The sequence below is a fragment of the Littorina saxatilis genome, linkage group LG14 (assembly GCF_037325665.1).
Source record: "Littorina saxatilis isolate snail1 linkage group LG14, US_GU_Lsax_2.0, whole genome shotgun sequence".
Classification (NCBI taxonomy): Eukaryota; Metazoa; Mollusca; class Gastropoda; order Littorinimorpha; family Littorinidae; genus Littorina; species Littorina saxatilis.
In genome coordinates, this window is record NC_090258.1 from 28140306 (window position 1) to 28160305 (window position 20000).

Genomic DNA, 20000 nt, shown 5'->3' on the forward strand with positions numbered 1-20000 from the left:
CGCTATATGCACTATATATAACCTGCAGATCTCCTTTTACTTAGATGGTGTCTTGTGGGTACATGCCGGACCTCCTATTTTGTGTGAAGAAGATTCAGCCAGACGAAAAAGGAACATTGTTGAGGCAAGTTCTGTTGTTTATGTTATTTTGTGTACTGGCAGAAGAAAGCAAGAACAAAAAGAAAGATAGAAAGAGAGAAAAAAAGAAAGAAAGAAATAGTGTAAGAAAGAGAGTAACAAAGAAAGAAAGTAATAATAAAAGACAGACAGACAGACAGACAGACAGACAGACAGACAGACAGAAGGGATGTTAGAACGATAAAAAAGTCATCAGAAAGATAGACAAATACGTGAATATATATACAAGCAGACAGACAACACAGAAGAAAGTACCTACAAAAGAAATACACCAGAGAGAATAAAAAACGGGAAAAAAGAAAGAAAGAAAGACAGACAGCCAGAAAGAAAGTGAGTAAGAAAGGAGGACAGACAAAACTAAAGAAATACATCTAAGCTCACCCATCAACCAAATAAACAATTTAAGAAACAGAAAACACACACACACACACACACACACACACACACACACACACACACACACACACACACACACACACACACACACACACACACACACACACACACACAGACACACACACACACACACACACACACACACACGAATTCAGGACAAAAGTGACCGTGCAACACCGCATGATCATCTCTGCCTCTTTCATTGCTATCGTAATGCAGAACATAGCAACAATGATTTTTCTTTCATCTCGATGTGTATTCATTTTTGAAGGACGATGTGGTTCGCTGTGTTGTACCGACCTTGCATCCTGGCACTACTTGTATCATGCACCATGGTTCAGGGTTGTAAGTATTACAAAGAAATGTGCCTTTTAAAACATGCTTCATATTTTTAGATGTTGTAAATGTATTTTTTTGGTTTGTGTCCGAATGGGACCTTTCTGGTTCTTTTTCTTGTTTTTTTTAATTAATTTGCCAAGCACATCATGTGGGGCGTTTAATACCACTGATTTTTACAATATTCCTTATAAACTGTTATAAATGTGTTTGAGCTACAATGGAGATTAACATTTTCATGTACAATACCTCTTTTTCTTTTTACTTTAAAAAAAATTCGTTAATCTCCTTTAAATGTGTATGTGTTGTTGGAATATTTGTTGGTGATACATATGTTTGCGTATAACCATCAAACAAAAGATATAATGGGACCATGGTATAACCCCATGGGCAAGTCTGGTCGTATATCCGGCCCCGCTGCTGTTTGATATCACTTATACTCAAGCGCATGGTTTAAAATGAAAGTAAAAAGAAGCTTGTATGACCAGTATATCCATAAATGGTGTACAGAAATTGGAAAAAAAAATGTTTTGGAACTATCGAATGTTTAAAGATATTTTTGCATGTGAAGAATATGTCACACACCTGCCATATCAGCAATGTGTTTCAATGATGAAGTTTAGAACATTAAACAACAATTTGCCTGTACAGAAAGAACGATATCTTAACATCCCGAGGTCAGAAAGAACTTGCAACAAATGTGTATCACAAGACATGGGTGATGAATTCCATTATTTATTTGTCTGTGATTTTTTCAAAGAAGAAAGAGCTGAGTTGTTACCACCTTACTATTGGAAAAAACCTAATGCACTTAAATTTAAAAAGTTGTTTGCTACTAAGAAAAAGAAATTGCTAAAGAATAGTGTGGACTTTATTAATAGAATTTGTAACAGTTTTTCATAATTTTTCTTTTATTTTTTTATTTTATTTTTATTTTACTATATTAGCATATATCATGATTGTATTGATTGTATTTATTGTTCAAAATGCCCCCATGGGTTATGGACTAATAAAACTTGAACTTGACTTGACTATAGTAGTAGGCGAATATGATGTGTTTTCGTTGGTTACGGGCGCGTATTGCGTGGTTACTAAGCCTCGTTCACGATGTTTCATAATAGTAGTTGCAAAAATAATATAAATGTATGTGCGAACATGAGTCGTCGCCTTTCTAAAAACGTAATAATCAGAAACGCCGTTATTATTTTCTAAATTTAAGTAATGAAATGGCATTCGAGCGATAATTGTACACTCGCTCAAGTTAGGACAACAATTCCAAACTATCTTAGAGCTTACATATCAGTTATTATGTACCTGGTTTAATAATTTATTTCCTCGATTTGCCTTATAGATCTCTTAGCGCACTGTGATATGTTTCAATAACTAAATGAAATCGTTACAGCTCCGACAAAAAAAAAGACAAACAAAAACAAAAGGCACATTTTCCTTGACGTTATTTTGCAATCTCAGAACGTGTAATCAAAAGTAAAATCCATACCTCGCATCTACTTTCCATAGCGTATAGTGGGGAAAATATTTGTTTCCAGAGCAAATCTGTGTCAAATGCAATTTGTCCTTGTGCAATTAAAGCACTCATTTTAAATCTTTACTGCTCCGCATCCATCACAGTTACACTGCCATAAAGAATCCATCCTTGTCAATATTACCAGCTATTGTGTATAATGCCGACGAGTCGAAGACGAGTCGCATTATACTTGTTCGAGTCTAAATATCGGACCCTATTGCTACGATGAAAACACAATAGCGTTTATATAGCTATTCTGACATTAAATTCTGTGTTAAAATCATGTTTTTGTCAGCAACAAGTACCAGAATGGTCCATGTCGTTGATTGCAGACGACGGTTCCCTTTCCGCATGAAGCCACGGAAATAACCGAACATTGAAAAACCCACGGACATGTATTACGGAGAAAACTCGAGATAACCGGATGTTTAGCATTACGTCAATATGCTAGGAATCATATGACGTCATGACGTATCATGCTTGCCTACGTATATTGTATGTTCGAAAGTCTGACTTCTGTTGGGAATTCGCGTGGTGAAGACTGCGGTAAATCTGTAGATGATAAGAGAACAAGGATTGTCTCAGAAGAAACGACTAAATGTTTCAGACCAGTAACTTCATTTCAACATTGCACTATACATTGGACGTTCTATGTGACAGGACAGTTTGCTGATTTTGTGTTAAACATTGGAGAGATCGTCTGCTAGAATCAGAGATAGGTCGCTTTAGATTGCAGCTTCTGGAAATGTGCAAGGTGTGTTGCCTGTTAAAGAACTGGATTTCACACGTAATGTATGTCATGTACAGTAAGAAACAACAAAAACACACACAAAGCAAATGGCATCGTCTGTCGACTAGTCACAGAAACAAACCTGGCGAGGTATGCGTGTACTTTATACACGTGGAAGAAACCGGAAACATGCGTCTTTGTTATTGACAATATGCTTTTGGATATTGAGAAAAATGGCCGACTTCCGTAGCATTATGCTTTGATGATCGGAAGAGACCATCCAATCACAGCCCCTGAATTCCCCCACGTGTTCATCAGAATAGCTATATAACGTCACTTTTCTGCATTCAACATAGTTACCATCACTGGTTACACTGTCTAAAAGAAACCATCCTTCCCAATAAAACGTCACTGCTCTGCATTCAACACAGTTACTATCGCTGGTTACACTACTTTAAATAAATCATCCTTGTCACTGCTCTGCATTCAACACAGTTACTATCGCTGGTTACACTACTTTAAATAAATCATCCTTGTCACTGCTCTGCATTCAACACAGTTACTATCGCTGGTTACACTACTTTAAATAAATCATCCTTGTCACTGCTCTGCATTCAACACAGTTACTATCGCTGGTTACACTACTTTAAATAAATCATCCTTGTCACTGCTCTGCATTCAACACAGTTACTATCGCTGGTTACACTACTTTAAATAAATCATCCTTGTCACTGCTCTGCATTCAACACAGTTACTATCGCTGGTTACACTACTTTAAATAAATCATCCTTGTCACTGCTCTGCATTCAACACAGTTACTATCGCTGGTTACACTACTTTAAATAAATCATCCTTGTCACTGCTCTGCATTCAACACAGTTACTATCGCTGGTTACACTACTTTAAATAAATCATCCTTGTCACTGCGCTGCATTTAACGCAGTTACCATAGATATATATAAACAGAGAGATAGACAGTGAGACAGACAGAGAGACAGACAGAGATACAGAAAGAGATACAGACAGACAGACAGACAGATGCACATACAGGGTGACCCCCCAAAAAGAGTAATAATAATAATAATGCAAACTTTTATAGCGCTATTCTAGAAAAAAATGTCTACTCTTAGCGCTTTACAATATATACATCGACCAAGCATACTATACACGCACAGGCAAAGAAACCGACCAAACATAACCAACAAACTATACATGCACAGGCAAAGAAAGCGACCAAACATACAATACACGCACAGGCATGATACCGACCAAACATAAACAAACATACTATGACCAAACATAACCAACATACTATACCCGCGCAGGCAAAGAGAACAATCAGCACATGTAATAATTACTGACAACAAATAATGCAGGCATACAATGACAGTCCAATACACAGCCTAAGCACAAGAACCACAGTAGGCTTCTATATAAAAACGTGTCAACGGTACTATTTACACACACTCACACAGTGCTGACACAAAGCGCAGAAAATATATTTATTCCCCCCTCTGCTTCTTTACCTCTGTAAACTTGTAGGGGTAGTTATTTTTCGATAATGACCCAGCAACCAAACAAATAACGACCCAGCAACAGCCTGAATCCTCGATAGTGCAATGGGTTGAGAAGCTGTTCTGTTTCGGTACTACTTTTTGCGACTGAAAAGTTCCGAACGCTCTAATGTACGAAGTATACATCTCTGGAGCAAACAATACAAACATACCGCATTTAAATTAACAACTACAGGCCTGAACACATGAATCTCCATATAAAATCCATGAGTTCGGTTGTTTTCTGAATCTAGATCAGACGTTCATCACAAGCAATTTCCCAAGGCAAGTAACTCATACTTTGTCTAGCGACAAGAGTAGTTCCCCTTCTTTTCACTCAGTTTCTTCGACAACAGACTGCAATCCGACGGTCAGTTTTCAACAATATTTCATTTAATAAACAAATCACACGCAACCAAATGCACACATCTCATCAATTTAAACAACATAAAGCGGTTTCATACACTATTTTCCCTAGGAAACTTAACTTCATACAGTTTTTAACGTTGGAACACGGGTGCAAAAGTTCGTCTGCTAGTCCCATTTGACGAAAGAACATTATCCTAACCGATACCAAAACATATACAGAACACACAATATCTGCCTTTGCCGCCACAGCAGAATAACAGCATATCTATGTACTTGATTTTAGTCCAAAATAGGAAAACTGACAAGAAGTGTTAACAGAATGGAATGATTTGCACGGAACTATGCAACCGCGCATTAATCGATCGCCTGCGCAGGTTGACTGGTTGAGTGAATAGGATTCGATCAAACTTTCGCAAAAAACCTCCTCTTTTCTTTGAATAACTGAAGAAAGGAGGAATAAAGAGGTTACACACCTCGTCTCAGTGATTATCAAAAATAATGGTCTCAGTTCGCGGTCATGAAAAAGCTCGCTAAAGCTCGCATTTTTCATGATCCGCTAACTTCGACCATTATTTTTGATAATAACTGAGACTCGGCATGTAACCTCTACATACACGTTATTTTAGGCGCTAGGTAGGGGGTGAGGTGGGGCGGGATGGGGTGGGTGGGGAGATGCTGGGGGGGGGAAATCACTTGCGCTGAAAGAGGTGTGTTTTGAGATTTGTCTTGAATGTAGTGAGAGAATCTGTGTGTCTGAGAGGCAGTGGTAATCTATTCCAGGTCACAGGGGCTTGATAGGCGAAGGACCTCTCGCCACATGTTTTTGTTTGCACTGTGGGGAGTCGGAAGAGTACCCAAACAAAACGTCATAAATCAAACAAAAATAAAGCAATCTTCATAAAATTTATTTACACACACAAGTAGCCTCTGCATGATTTGCACAGAACATTTTAGCGTTCTAGCTTGTCTTGCAGGAAAGTTATGCTCATTCTACAGATCATGCTCCAAATGGCCTCCGCGCTGCTGCAGGCAAACTTGAACTCGCCGCGCAAAGTTATCAATCACCCGCACACACTCATGTTGCGAGATTCCGCGAATGGTTGTTGTGATGGCTCTCTTGAGTTCTGTGATTGTCTGTGGGTTGTTCCTGTAGACGTTGTCTTTCAGGAACCCCCAAAGATAGAAATCTGGGGGATTTAAATCCGGGGGAGGCCATTAATGTTGGAGCATGTTCTGTAGAATGTGCATAACTTCCTGAAAGACAAGCTAGAACGCTAAAATTTTCTGTGCAAATCATGCAGAGGCTACTTGTGTGTGTAAATACATTGTATGAAGATTGCTTTATTTTTGTTCAATTTATGACGTTTTGTTTGGGTACTCTTTTTTATCACCCTGTATATACATACTTGTTATTATGTGTGAATATGACTTTGACCTTCTCCAAACACAAACTTTTAGAAATAAATAAAATTAATACATGTATTAAAACAACGATTAAGCAAGTAAATAGGTAACTGAATCAAGTAGAAGGATACGGATAATGGTTAGATTTATATAGTCCTGTGAGGTTACCCTCATGGACATTCGGGCTACTTTCTCCCTGGGGAAAGCAAGCTGCCATACAGTATACGGCGCTACCCATTTTGTTAGTTTGTTTTGTTTGACTTTGCTGGTCTATAGATGATCAGTTGATTGACTTTGCTGGTCTATAGGTGATCAGCTGTTTGACTTTGCTGGTCTATAGATGATCAGTTGTTTGACTTTGCTGGTCTATAGATGGATCAGTTGTTTGACTTTGCTGGTCTATCGATGATCAGTTGATTGACTTTGCTGGTCTATTTATGATCAGTTGATTGACTTTGCTGGTCTATATATGATCAGTTGTTTGACTTTGCTGGTCTATAGATGATCAGTTGATTGACTTTGCAGGTCTATAGATGATCAGTTGATTGACTTTGCTGGTCTATAGATGTTCAGTTGTTTGACTTTGCTGGTCTTAAGATGATCAGCTGTTTGACTTGGCTGGTCTAAAGACGATCAGTTGTTTGACTTTGCTGGTCTATATATGGTCAGTTTTCAGTTGTTTGACTTTGCTGTTCTGTAGATGATCAGTTGTTTGACTCTGCTGTTCTGTAGATGATCAGTTGTTTGACTTTGCTGGTCTATAGATGATCAGCTGTTTGACTTTGCTGGTCTAAAGATGATCAGCTGTTTGACTTGGCTGGTCTAAAGATGATCTGTTGTTTGACTTTGCTGGTATATATATGGTCAGTTTTCAGTTGTTTGACTTTGCTGTTCTATAGATGATCAGTTGTTTGACTCTGCTGGTCTATAGATGATCAGTTGTTTGACTCTGCTGTTCTGTATATGATCAGTTGTTTGACTTTGCTGGTCTATAGATGATCAGCTGTTTGACTTTGCTGGTCTAAAGATGATCTGTTGTTTGACTTTGCTGGTCTATATATGGTCAGTTTTCAGTTGTTTGACTTTGCTGTTCTGTAGATGATCAGTTGTTTGACTTTGCTGTTCTGTAGATGATCAGTTGTTTGACTCTGCTGGTCTATAGATGATCAGTTGTTTGACTTAGCTGGTCTATAGATGATCAGTTCCCTGCTGTTTGACTTTGCTGGTCTAAAGATGATCAGTTGTTTGACTTAGCTGGTCTATAGATGATCAGTTCCCTGCTGTTTGACTTTGCTGGTCTAAAGATGATCAGTTGTTTGACTTTGTTGGTCTATAGATGATCAGTTCCCTGCTGTTTGACTTGGCTGGTCTATAAATGATTAGTTGTTTGACTTGGCTGATCTATAGATGATCAGTTGTTTGACTTGGCTGGTCTATAGATGATCAGTTCCCTGCTGTTTGACTTGGCTGGCCTATAGATGATTAGTTGCTGACTTGGCTGATCTATAGATGATCAGTTGTTTGACTTGGCTGATCTATAGATGATCAGTTGTTTGACTTGGCTGGTCTATAGCTGATCAGTTCCCTGCTGTTTGACTTGGCTGGCCTATAGATGATTAGTTGTTTGACTTGGCTGGTCTATAGGTGATCAGTTGTTTGACTTGACTGGTCTATAGATGATTAGTTGTTTGACTTGGCTGGTCTAAAGGTGATCAGATGTTTGACTTTGCTGGTCTATAGGTGATCAGTTGTTTGACTTTGCTGGTCTATAGGTGATCAGATGTTTGACTTTGCTGGTCTATAGGTGATCAGTTGTTTGACTTTGCTGGTCTATAGGTGATCACCTGTTTGACTTTGCTGGTCTATAGGTGATCAGTTGTTTGACTTTGCTGGTCTATAGGTGATCAGTTGTTTGACTTTGCTGGTCTATATGTGATCAGTTAATCCCTGCTGTTTGACTTGGCTGGTCTAAAGGTGATCAGTTGTTTGACTTTGCTGGTCTATAGATGATCAGTTCTCAGTTGTTTGACTTTGCTAGTCTGCAGATGATCAGTTTTCTTTCGTTTGAATGCCATAACGCTGACTGTGCACTTTGCCTAAGCAACAGATGATAAGTGTCACAACGACACATGCGGCGCACACGGGACGTGTAACGACACGAGCGGTCACGTGATGTGTGAGTGTGAAGAGGGGTGGACAGGGACCAACTGTACTGACGGTGAGTACACTTGTCACGGTGTGTTGTAACGGTGAGTACACATGTCACGGTGTGTTGTGTTGTCACGGTGTGTTGTCACGGTATGTTGTCATGGTGTGTTGTCGCAGTGTGTTGTCACGGTGTGTTGCCACGGACAGTACACTTGTCACGGTGTGTTGTCACGGTGTGTTGTCACGGTGTGTTGTCACGGTGTGTTGTCACGGTGTGTTGTCGCGGTGTGTTGTCACGGTGTGTTGTCACGGTGTGTTATCACAGTGTGTTGTCGTGGTGTGTTGTGTTGTCACAGTGTGTTGTCGTGGTGTGTTGTGTTGTCACAGTGTGTTGTCACGGTGTGTTGTGTTGTCACAGTGTGTTGTCATGGTGTGTTGTCACGGTGTGTTGTCACGGTGTGTTGTGTTGTCATGGTGTGTTGTCATAGTGTGTTGTGTTGTCACGGTGTGTTGTCATGGTGTGTTGTCACGGTGTGTTGTCACGGTATGTTGTGTTGTCACGGTGTGTTGTTGTGTTGTGTTGTCACGGTGCGTTGTCATGGCATGTTGTGTTGTCATGGTGTGTTGTCATGGTGTGTTGTGTTGTTTTGTCATGGTGTGTTGTCACGGTGTGTTGTCATGGTGTGCTGTCGCGGTGTGTTGTCACAGTGTGTTGTCACGGTGTGTTGTCATGGTATGTTGTCACGGTGTGTTGTCACGGTGTGTTGTCATGGTATGTTGTCACGGTGTGTTGTCACGGTGTGTTGTCATGGTGTGTTGTCGCAGTGTGTTGTCACGGTGTGTTGTCATGGTATGTTGTCGCGGTGTGTTGTCACTGTGTGTTGGCACAGTGTGTAGTCATGGTGTGTTCTTGCAGTATGTTGTCACAGTATGTTGTCACGGTGTGTTGTCACGGTGTGTTGTCACAGTGTGTGTTGTCACAGTGTTTTGTCACGGTGTGATGTCATGGTGTGTTGTCACGGTGTGTTGTCACGGTGTGTTGTCATGGTGTGTTGCCGTGGTGTGGTGTCACGGTGTGTTGTCATACTGTTTTTTCACAATGTGTTGTCATAGTGTGTTGCCACGGTGTGTTGTGTTGTCACGGTGTGTTGTCAAAGTGTGTTGTGTTGTCACAGTGTGTTGTCGCGGTGTGTTGTCACGGTGTGTTGTCACGGTGTGTTGTCATGGTGTGTTGTCACAGTGTTTTGTCACGGTGTGTTGTCAAAGTGTGTTGTGTTGTCACAGTGTGTTGTCGCGGTGTGTTGACATGGTGTGTTGTCATGGTGTGTTGTCACGATGTGTTGTGTTGTCACGGTGGGTTGTCACAGTGTGTTGTGTTGTCACGGTGTGTTTTCGTGGTGTGTTGTCGCGGTGTGTTGTCACGGTGTGTTGTCACGGTGTATTGTCACGGTGTGTTGTGTTGTCACGGTGTGTTGTCGCGGTGTGTTATCGTGGTGTGTTGTCACGGTGTGTTGTGACTGTGACTTGTCACCTTGTCACGGCGCGTTGTCACGGTGTGTTGTCACGGCGTGTTGTCACGGTGTGTTGTCATGGTGTGTTGCCACGTGTATTCGTGTTTCCCAGCCCTGAGACTGTCGCTGTGAGCTTGGGATCTTTATCGTGCGCATGCGTGCACACAGGGGGTATTCGGACACCAAGGGGAGTCTACACAAAGTTGACTGTGGGAAAAAAATCCCTAGCCAAACGTGTGGATCGAACCTACGCCGATAGCGACAACTGGTTTTGAAGCCAGCGCCGCTACCGACTGAGCTATTTCCCCACCAACATCAACAATACAAAATATTGATTTCACAACGATTACCTCATTATTTTGGATAGTACATGTGTACTGTACCTGGATATTATTTCGTTAAAAACTGTGTTTATACATTTGTTTGTCTTGTTTTCTTCTCTTAATCTCTTGATGATAGTACGTGTGTGTTTTAACGCCTCCGTCGCGATATAACCTTGAACAGTTGAAAACGATGTTAAACACCAAATAAATAAAGAAAGAAAGAAAGTTTTAACGCCCTCACGGTAAAACCATTAAGGATTGTTCACAGGACCGTGTGTTCCCGACCTAATATGACACAAAATAAAATACACATTTAAACGCCAAATACTTCGTTATTTTGCTATTGTCGACTCTTTTTTTCTTCAAAATGAGTCGCTTTTTGAAAGCCTTCATTGTGACAGTTTCTTTCTTTATGATGACATTTTACCCTTGTACACATGTTCTGTTTCCCACAGAGCTACAGAAGTGCCCAGGTAACAAGTGGCAATGCGGCAGCAACGAATGTGTCTGGAAAAACGAGCGTTGTAATGGGAGGCTTGACTGTGCTGATCGTAGTGATGAGCATAACTGTGGTGTGTATATATACTCGGAGGAGAACGAGGTGGGGTGGGGGGTGGGGGGTGGGGGGGGGAGGTTGCACTGGGTGAACGTGCCCCCTCTATCTAAATATAGAATGAAGTGAGAGACAAAAAATCCCATTCCGCGGCAATGTAGAAGATTACGTCGACTTTCAGTTTTCACCAGTCTGTTGACTCTCCGACTCATAAGCATGGTCACATGTTAGATTTAGTCATTCATCGCCCTTCTGATGCCATTGTCAGTTCATGTTTTGTCAGTCACGACCTTAAGTCTGACCACAACGCCGTATTATGTCGTCTAAATGTTCCAAAGCCTGTGTCTGCCCCTGTAACAATAACTTTTCGTAGCATCAAGAAGATTGATAAGGAGTCTTTTAGACATGATGTAGCTGGTTTATCTCAAGATTGCTCTGTCACTGAATATAACCAGACGTTGCGCTCAATTCTTGATAGGCACGCCCCTCTCTGCCAACGCACGGTTCGTCAGCGGAAATCTAACCCGTGGTTCAGTAGCATCTCTGAGCAGTTTGGCAAACTGAAACGTGAACGTCGTCAGGCGGAGAGGTGCTGGCTTAAATCCAAACTCACTGTTCACAAAGAGATTTTTGAAACCATCAAACGCAAAGTAAATGACTTAGTTGAAGGCGCTAAAACTGCTTTCTTCTCTGCCCAGATTATAGGTAGTAGAACATGCAAAGAACTTTTTCAAAATTTCGATTCTCTGCTTGGAAAACAGACGGTTTCCAGCCTCCCTACCACCCATGACCCCAAGGACCTGCCAACTGTATTTTCTGACTACTTCACTGAGAAGATCGAAACCATCAGAAATAGCTTTCCTCCACCAGTGGCTTCGCCTCCGGCTTCACAATTCTCTGGTTCTTTGTTGGATAGCTTCACTCCTGTATCTGAGCAGTTTGTTTTGAAGATTTTGAAGAACACAGTGCCAAAGTCTTGTGAGCTAGACCCTATCCCCACCAACTTGTTTTATGAAAACCTTGACCTTTTTCTTCCCATCATAACCAACATAATCAACTCTTCTCTCACTTCTGGCACTGTGCCAATGGACTTGAAAACTGCAGTAGTTAAACCTTTGATCAAGAAACCATCTCTGGATAAAAATCAGTTGAAAAACTATAGGCCTGTTTCCAACTTGCCATTCATTTCTAAAATTCTGGAAAAAGTAGTGCTTAGTCAGCTTTTCTCCCACCTTGAAACCAACAACCTCTGCAACCCTCTTCAGTCAGCGTATAGGGCTGGCCACAGCACCGAGACTGTTTTGCTTCGTGTTGTGAATGACATTCTTTCTGCTCTGGATAATGATGACCTATCAGTTCTGCTTCTCTTGGATAACTCAGCTGCGTTCGATACGATCGATCACTCTGTTCTGCTCTCTCGTCTCGAATCTGTTTTTGGCATTCACTCTACCGCTCTTCACTGGTTTAGTTCATATCTACAGGGCCGTAGTCAGTATGTGTCTGTCAATAATCTCTCATCTCCTCCATCTCCTCTCTGTTTCGGCGTTCCCCAGGGATCAGTTCTAGGCCCAGTTTTATTTGTACTATACACCACTCCTCTCTCTGCCGTCATCAAGCAACACGCAGTCAATCACTACCTCTTTGCAGACGACACACAACTCCAACAAGCATGCAAGCCTACAGAAATCCAAGCGGTGACGCACACTCTCCAAAACTGCACTTCAGATATTAAATCATGGATGACAAACAATATGCTCAAGTTAAATGATGACAAGACTGAATTTCTTCTTTTCTCTGGAGCTTCCTCTTCGACCACTTCCCTTCCAGCCTCCATCACAGTAGGTTCTAGTGACATTTCTCTCTCTGATAGTGCTAGGAATCTTGGGTTCATCATGGACTCCCACCTCTCAATGAAACAACACATCAAAAAAGTCTGTCAGACATGTTACTTTAAGATCAGAAGAATAGGTTCCATAAGAAAATTTCTCACTGTTGATGCCACTAAAACTCTCGTTACATCCTGCATTCTGTCCAGATTAGATTACTGCAACTCCCTTCTCATAGGCTGCCCTGACTCCACTCTCCAACCCTTGCAAAAAGTACAACACTCTGCTGCACGTCTCATTTTCAGAGCACAGCATCGACAACCCTGCACTCCTCTCATGAAAGAACTTCACTGGCTTCCTGTATCTGAACGTATTAGGTATAAAGCTGCCTGCTTCTGCTACAATATCATCTCTGAATCGGCACCTGCCTATCTTTCTGAACTGGTCTCTCTCTACACTCCCTCTCGCACCCTTCGTTCTTCTGATGATGCTCGACTTCTCTGTCAAGGTCGCTTTAAACGCAAGGCTCATGGCTTCCGCACGTTTTCGTATTATGGACCTCAGTTATGGAATTCACTCCCCTTTCAATTACGTCACTCTCCATCCATTTCATCTTTTAAGTCCAATTTGAAAACTCACTTGTTCCAACAACACTACGGATAGTTCCTTAGTATAGAGTCTGGGGATGTGAGATGTGCATGATGTGTTGTTTGAATCTGACAGTGATTGTATGATTTTTGTATACATGTATTGTTGTCACGCGCTTTGAACTTCTGATAAGGCGCTTTATAAATGCCCATTATTATTATTATTATTATTATTATATTAGATGGCATCAGATTACGATAGCACAGTTTTTCTTCTTCGGACAGAACCATTTTTCTGTGGGGGAATGGGGGTGGGGGGGGGGTGGGAGTGGGGGGGGGGGGGGGGTGGGCGGGGATGGGGGTGGGGGGGCATGGGGGTGTGTTTGCGTGCGTGTGTGTATTTTTGTGTGTGTGTGTGTGTGTGTGTGTGTGTGTGTGTGTGTGTGTGTGTGTGTGTGTGTGTCTGTGTGTGTGTGTGTGTGTGTGTGTGTGTGTTTGCATAATTATGTTAGTTCGTTGGGGTTTAGTTTGTCATGCCCCTTCAACCGATTTGCCTATTATAAGGACCGATACAATTTTTGTCTTCTTTGTTTACATGTTGGTCTCCGTGTTAGAAAATGTTTACATTTAGGTCTTTCATAGTAAAGTAAAATAGGTTCTAGAAATCTCATATCAGTTCACAATTATTTTTTCAAATCTGATTTTGTTTTTATTCACACACCTAATCTCCTGTTAAGTACAAGGTGACCCCCCAAAAAGCCGCCCACAACAATGCCATTAACGTCTTACATATGTTGACCAAATTGCTGCATATTTGGTACTAGATGAATACCCGCTTCGCCGGGTACGGCTTCGCCGGGAAGAAGTAGAGCCGAAAACCCGGCTTCGCCGGGGACCCGGGTGTACGCCGGTTTCGCCGGTGCACCGTACAAAGGAAGAGAGATAAACGCGCAAAAGTCTGGAGAAGATAATGAAGAGTTACTGGGAATGGATGTACAGAAAAACCAAAATCGGTTCCGCGCTGCGCGCTGAGAGCACGCACGTGTTCAAAATTTTCCACGATTGTGTCCGGTGTCTACCTGAATATGCCCACCAAATTTGAAGCAGATCCATCGAGAACTTTGGCCGTGAATCGTGAACACACAGACAGACAGACAGACACACACAAGCCGTATATAGATATAGATACATTAACTTCAGCCTATGCATGGCCTCTTCACACAGTAGAAACTTTGTAGATGGCATAGTCTGACTTTTCTGTGCGATTTCAAAACAAGTTTCCAAATTCGGGGGTCCACTCAATAGAGCGAGGTTTGACATTGCACTTAATACCTAATTTGAATCTTTCAGACGTTTGCCCTTTTGAATATTTAAATGCTTGCAGTATACACAAACACCCTCTTCACCCCCAAGATAACCCGTGACCTGAAGAAAGCAGTTACAGCTAGGTTCACGGCAATCCCTAGATATGAAAATATTGGTGTCATTAAAGCCCGTCCTCCTCTACAAAACTTTCCCTTCTGTTGTTCCACGGCCTTTATCAGCTAAGCTGTCAACACAAGACCTCGTGCTAGAGGTGGTTTGTTTAGCGGAGCCAATTAGGCGAGTGTAGTAGTGCCAAGACGGTTTGTTTATCTAGCGCGCCCATGCTGTCGCCGACTTCTGACAGCTCCTGCATCGTAAATCTCCTTGTCCCAGGGGACACGCTAGCCTACAGGAGCTGTCAGAAGTCGGCGATAGCATGGGCGCGCTAGATAAACAAACAGTCTTGGCACTACTACACTCGCCTAATTGGCTCCGCTAAACAAACCACCGATAGCACTAGGTCTTGTGTTGACAGATTATATTAGCTGATAAAGGCTGTGGATCCACAGTAGAGACAGTTTTGTAGAGGAAGTCGGGCTTTAACATTTTTGGGGGTGTAATTTGGAACACATTTGGAAAGAAGGTAAAAGTCGGACCATTTAACCTACAGACTGGACACTTTGTAGAATGTTTGTGAACAAAATAAAGTTCGTTGAACTCAAATGACTGGAAAAATAAACCTTTTGTTGTAAAGTTACACTTGTGCAAAGGAGCGCAGCATTCTTCAATGACATGAACGCATTCCCCCCTGAAAACTGCCCTGATCCTGTCTGTTATTGTTCAGGCATGGGAATTGTCCGCCGAAAGGCACATTTCCGCCGATTGTTTTTTTCGTTCCGCCGAAAAAGCAAAAGTGTCAGCCGAAAAAATAAACGGGGGAGGCAAAAATGGTTCTGAAAACTGAATTTAATGGCAAACTTGGAGCTAAGATGACAGCAAATTGCACAATTTGGGTTCTTTGGAGAATTTTTTGTCGGGGGGGGGGGGGGGGGCATGCCCCCGGCCCCCCTAGTAAGGCTTAGGTGCTTCGTGCCGTCGACTTTAATATTACTTACAAAATGTCAGCCTTTTTTACTTTTTTCAATTCCCATGCCTGATTGTTGTATTAAAGTATCTGACCGTCTACACTAAGTTATGGTAAAAGTTGATTCGAATAATTCTAGGGATAACCATCTGGCGGGCTATAATCGGGTTAGTTTGGTTACCGCTCAATTTCAAACCTCGTACTTTTGAGTCGATCCCCGAAATTGGAAACCTTTTTTGAAATAGCAAAAACGTCAGACCATTAAATCTACACAGCTGACAAAGTGTGCAATGGTCATGCATAAGCTGAAGTTAGTGTACATTTAAATATGAAGCTATTCGGTTAACAGAGGTTCAAGGATTAAGCATTTTTGTGGATGGCATTTTTGGGGGTGGACCGGCACGGTGGCCTAGTGGTAAGGCGTCCGCCCTGTGATCGGGAGGTCGTGGGTTCGAACCCCGGCCTGGTCATACCTAAGACTTTAAAATTGGCAATCTAGTGGCTGCTCCGTCTGGCGTCTGGCATTATGGGGTTAGTGCTAGGACTGGTTGGTCCGGTGTCAGAATAATGTGACTGGGTGAGACATGAAGCCTGTGCTGCGACTTCTGTCTTGTGTGTGGCGCACGTTATATGTCAAAGCAGCACCGCCCTGATATGACCCTTCGTGGTCGGCTGGGCGTTAAGCAAACAAACAAACAAACAAACAAACAAATTTTTGGGGGGGGTTCACCTTGTATAACATGCACATTATCACAGTTTTTCCCACCATCGATTATGGTTTGGCTCATTGCCGATGTTTGCCCCTGAAAACCTGTTGACAGTCTTTATATGTTCTAGCAAATTTTACGTGTTGGCCAAAGTTTTGGAAGTGTAGCAACAACCATTGTATCAGGGAGGACTATCGCTGTGATGGATCCACAGACTGTAGGGATGGCAGTGACGAACAAAACTGTGGTATGTAAAAAAAAAAAAAAAAAAAAAAAAGAATCACAAAACAAGAAAGGCAGGTTGTTGGAACGTTTGTTATTGACAAAACAATACATTCACAGATATTTCGACCCAACGGTCTTTTAAGTGAACAGACAAACAAATACTCACACACAACTTATCTTGATAGAATCAGTTTTCGCCCACTCGTCAGGAAGCCGAGCGCATGAATCAATCCGTACCAGGTAGTGCAAAAGCGAGATCGCTCATTGCACCCGTACCTTAACGGCTGTTATACTCCAACAACAACTGTAATTTGCTTGTAAAGGTATGTTATACTTCTGTTTTTACTGCATGCCTCGTGAAAACGCTCCACTGTCTCGACTCTGGTTAGGCTTATATATCCATGGGATAATATAAGATGTTTGATGGGTTGTTGACAGACAAGCTTTTTTGTCGTCCGAGGGGGAGCATAATATCGTCTTTTGTTTCATATTTATTGGTTTAAACAAATTTTATTCAGGATTTCTTCGCATGAACAGTTCAAAACACACAACTAGGACACGCACTCAAGCAAATGCTTATATCACGTGACCAGGACAGTACTAAATTACACACATTTTCGTAATGGTGGACATAACAACAATAAACCAGAGGAACAAATTGAAAGAATGGGGATGGGGAGCTAAATAGGAACAAAGGAATCTACAGAAGATAAAAAGAAAAGGGAGGGAAAGGGGGAAGAAGGTACTAACAACCACAAGGAGAGACTAGGACGAAAGCGCATAGGAAGAGAGCATCAAGTCTAAGACATGCAACATGTAAATTCAGGTAAATGTAACAATTTTTTATGGAAGGCAGTAATTCGTTAACATGTAAAATACGAAGGCCGCGGTCAATACATATGAAACAAAAGTCGATATGCCCCCCGAGGACCGACAAAAAAAGCTGGTCTGACAACAAACCACCAAACATCGTTTTTGTCATCATTTTGGTTGTGAGAAAATAAGATAACAATCAACACAGGGAGCCATGCTTTGAAACACGGGTTCCGTGCTGATAACCACACGAGTTCCGTGCGGATAACCACTGGCAATCAAAGCTGGCGTGTAAAAGCAACTTTCTGTGTTTTTGAGTTCATTAAATGTTGGGATGGATATGTCAGGTTTGAGGATGCACAGTTCTGTTTGTTCATCTCGGTATTCCACTCCCTCGGCTTTCAGTTGTGAGTATTAAGCTTAGTAATCGAATGTGGAAGCTACTTTGGGTCAAAGGTCACAGAAGATTTGCGTCGTGCAGCGAAGGAAATAAAATAATCGCGATCTTGTTTCCGACTCAGTACCTCTTTGTTTTTCATTAGACCTGTCAATCTGCTTGCTCGGCTTTGTGAGATGTTTGCATATCGTGTTGCTATTTTCTTTGCTTTTATCATTATTTCTTATTTGTGCTTCGTTTATCGATACAACGTCTTGTGCACGGGTCAAAATGTGTGTGTCAGGGGTCGATTGGTTTGACTTGAACTTGACGTTCGTGTTTCTCACAAAAAGATACACGCACTCCATGACTTTGTAAGAAGACATAACATATCGGTAGGTTTCATTTGTTTGTGATGAATTTATTGAAGTAGTTTTGTTTTTTTGTTTACTTTTGCCAGTTTGCCAGTTGGTTTTTGGAACTTTTCAAAGCAGTGTCGTGTCGTCTGTTTATGTCTGGGGAAACGCCAATGAAAAGAGCCGAAGAATCCTCGAGCGTTTCTATTGGGTTTGCTTTTGATTATCCATGTAATAGGGCTTCCTGCAACTATGGTAACCGGGGATTTATTCCCCGGGTAACATGAGATTTATTTCCCAGGTGCTTGTGAATGAAAACTCGTGAAAATGATGATAACACCATCTATCCACTTGGTAACTTACCACACAATCAAAAGTCTAGGGTTCTCTGTGCACTGAGGCATTTGTTTTCAAGATTTGGGGTTGTCACAGGCACTGGCGCTTTTTTCTGTGTTTGTGATAGCTGCTTGGTGTTTGAAGTTGGAATTTGTTTTATTAATTAATTTCGGAAAAAAGCGCCAGTAATAATAATAATAATTCTTTTATAGCGCTGTTCACCGCCAAATGGCAGTCTCATGGCGCTTTACGCGTTTGCCAATGCCTTTGACGACCCCACATAATTATTTGGATTTGTGGTATGTAATGATGCGATAACGTAAAGGCCCACTCGCCTCATTGTGTAATATCTGGTTAGGGTGTCACGTGGGATAAACCCTCCCTTGCTCACATACCAAAAATCAACATCCTGGCTGCTTGCTGTTTGAAGTTGGAATTTGTTTTATGAATTAATTTCCGAAAAAGGCGCCAGTGCCTTTTACGACATCAAACCATGAAAACAAATGCCTCATGCTCAGTGCACAGAGAGCCCCGGGCTTTTGTTTGTGTGGTAAGTTACCAAGTGGAGGGATGGTGTTATCTCATGGATATACTACATTGGGGTGTGCACGTTAAAGATCCCACGATTGACAAAAGGGTCTTTCCTGGCAAAATTGTATAGGCATAGATAAAAATGTCCACCAAATACCCGTTTGACTTAGAATAAAGGCCGTGAAGGGTGAATGCTCGCCTAACAGGCTACTGAGCTTTACTGGCCGATGTGAATGCGTTATATATTGTGTGTAAAAAATGTCTGTTTGTCTGTCTGTCTGTAAAAAATTCCATTTCAAACGGCAGAAATTAATATGTAAGCGCCTAGGGCTATATCTAGATTAGGCGCATAAAAATTATCACAATAATAATAATAATAATAATAATATACAAGCCCTACCAGAGCCGAGACAATGAAGCGAACCGTTTTCACGAGGCATGCAGTAAAAAAAGAAGTTTCGACCTGTACAAACAAATGAGAGATGTTGTGGTTGAAGTATAACAGCTGTTAAGGTACGGCTGTAATGAGCGATCTCGCTTTTGCACTACCAGGTACGGATTGAACAAACATTTTGTGACCCTCCACCACGAAATGAGTCGCATGTCACCTCGCGCGGTTCTGCGCTAGGCTTTAATATAAGTCCGGGGAGTGTCTGGTGACAGTGTGAGGGTCACCTTAGTCACAGGCTTATAACTCAAACAGTTTTCGCTCTTTTCTAAAACGGTTTTCACCACTGGATAGAGCATAAAAAACTCTTTAGGAAAATGTAAAAATATGAAAATCATGCAAAGGTGACATGCGACTCATTCCGCGGTGGAGGGTCACATTTGTTTTAACATAAACGGTACTCTCTAAGCTGCGTGATCA

At 41.6% G+C, this 20000-nt stretch overlaps 1 protein-coding gene across 1 annotated transcript in view; it reads left to right on the plus strand.

Annotated features, from left to right (window-relative positions):
- Window positions 1–778: 778 nt before the first annotated feature.
- LOC138946569 (very low-density lipoprotein receptor-like) overlaps window positions 779–20000 on the plus strand; it is a 23527-nt gene continuing 4305 nt past the window's right edge. The window contains exons 1-4 of the mRNA XM_070318012.1: window positions 779–879; window positions 8559–8669; window positions 10889–11005; window positions 16626–16742. Of these exons, the coding sequence (XP_070174113.1) occupies window positions 810–879; window positions 8559–8669; window positions 10889–11005; window positions 16626–16742 (415 nt within the window). The 5' untranslated portion in view covers window positions 779–809. The remainder of the gene's footprint in view (window positions 880–8558; window positions 8670–10888; window positions 11006–16625; window positions 16743–20000) is intronic.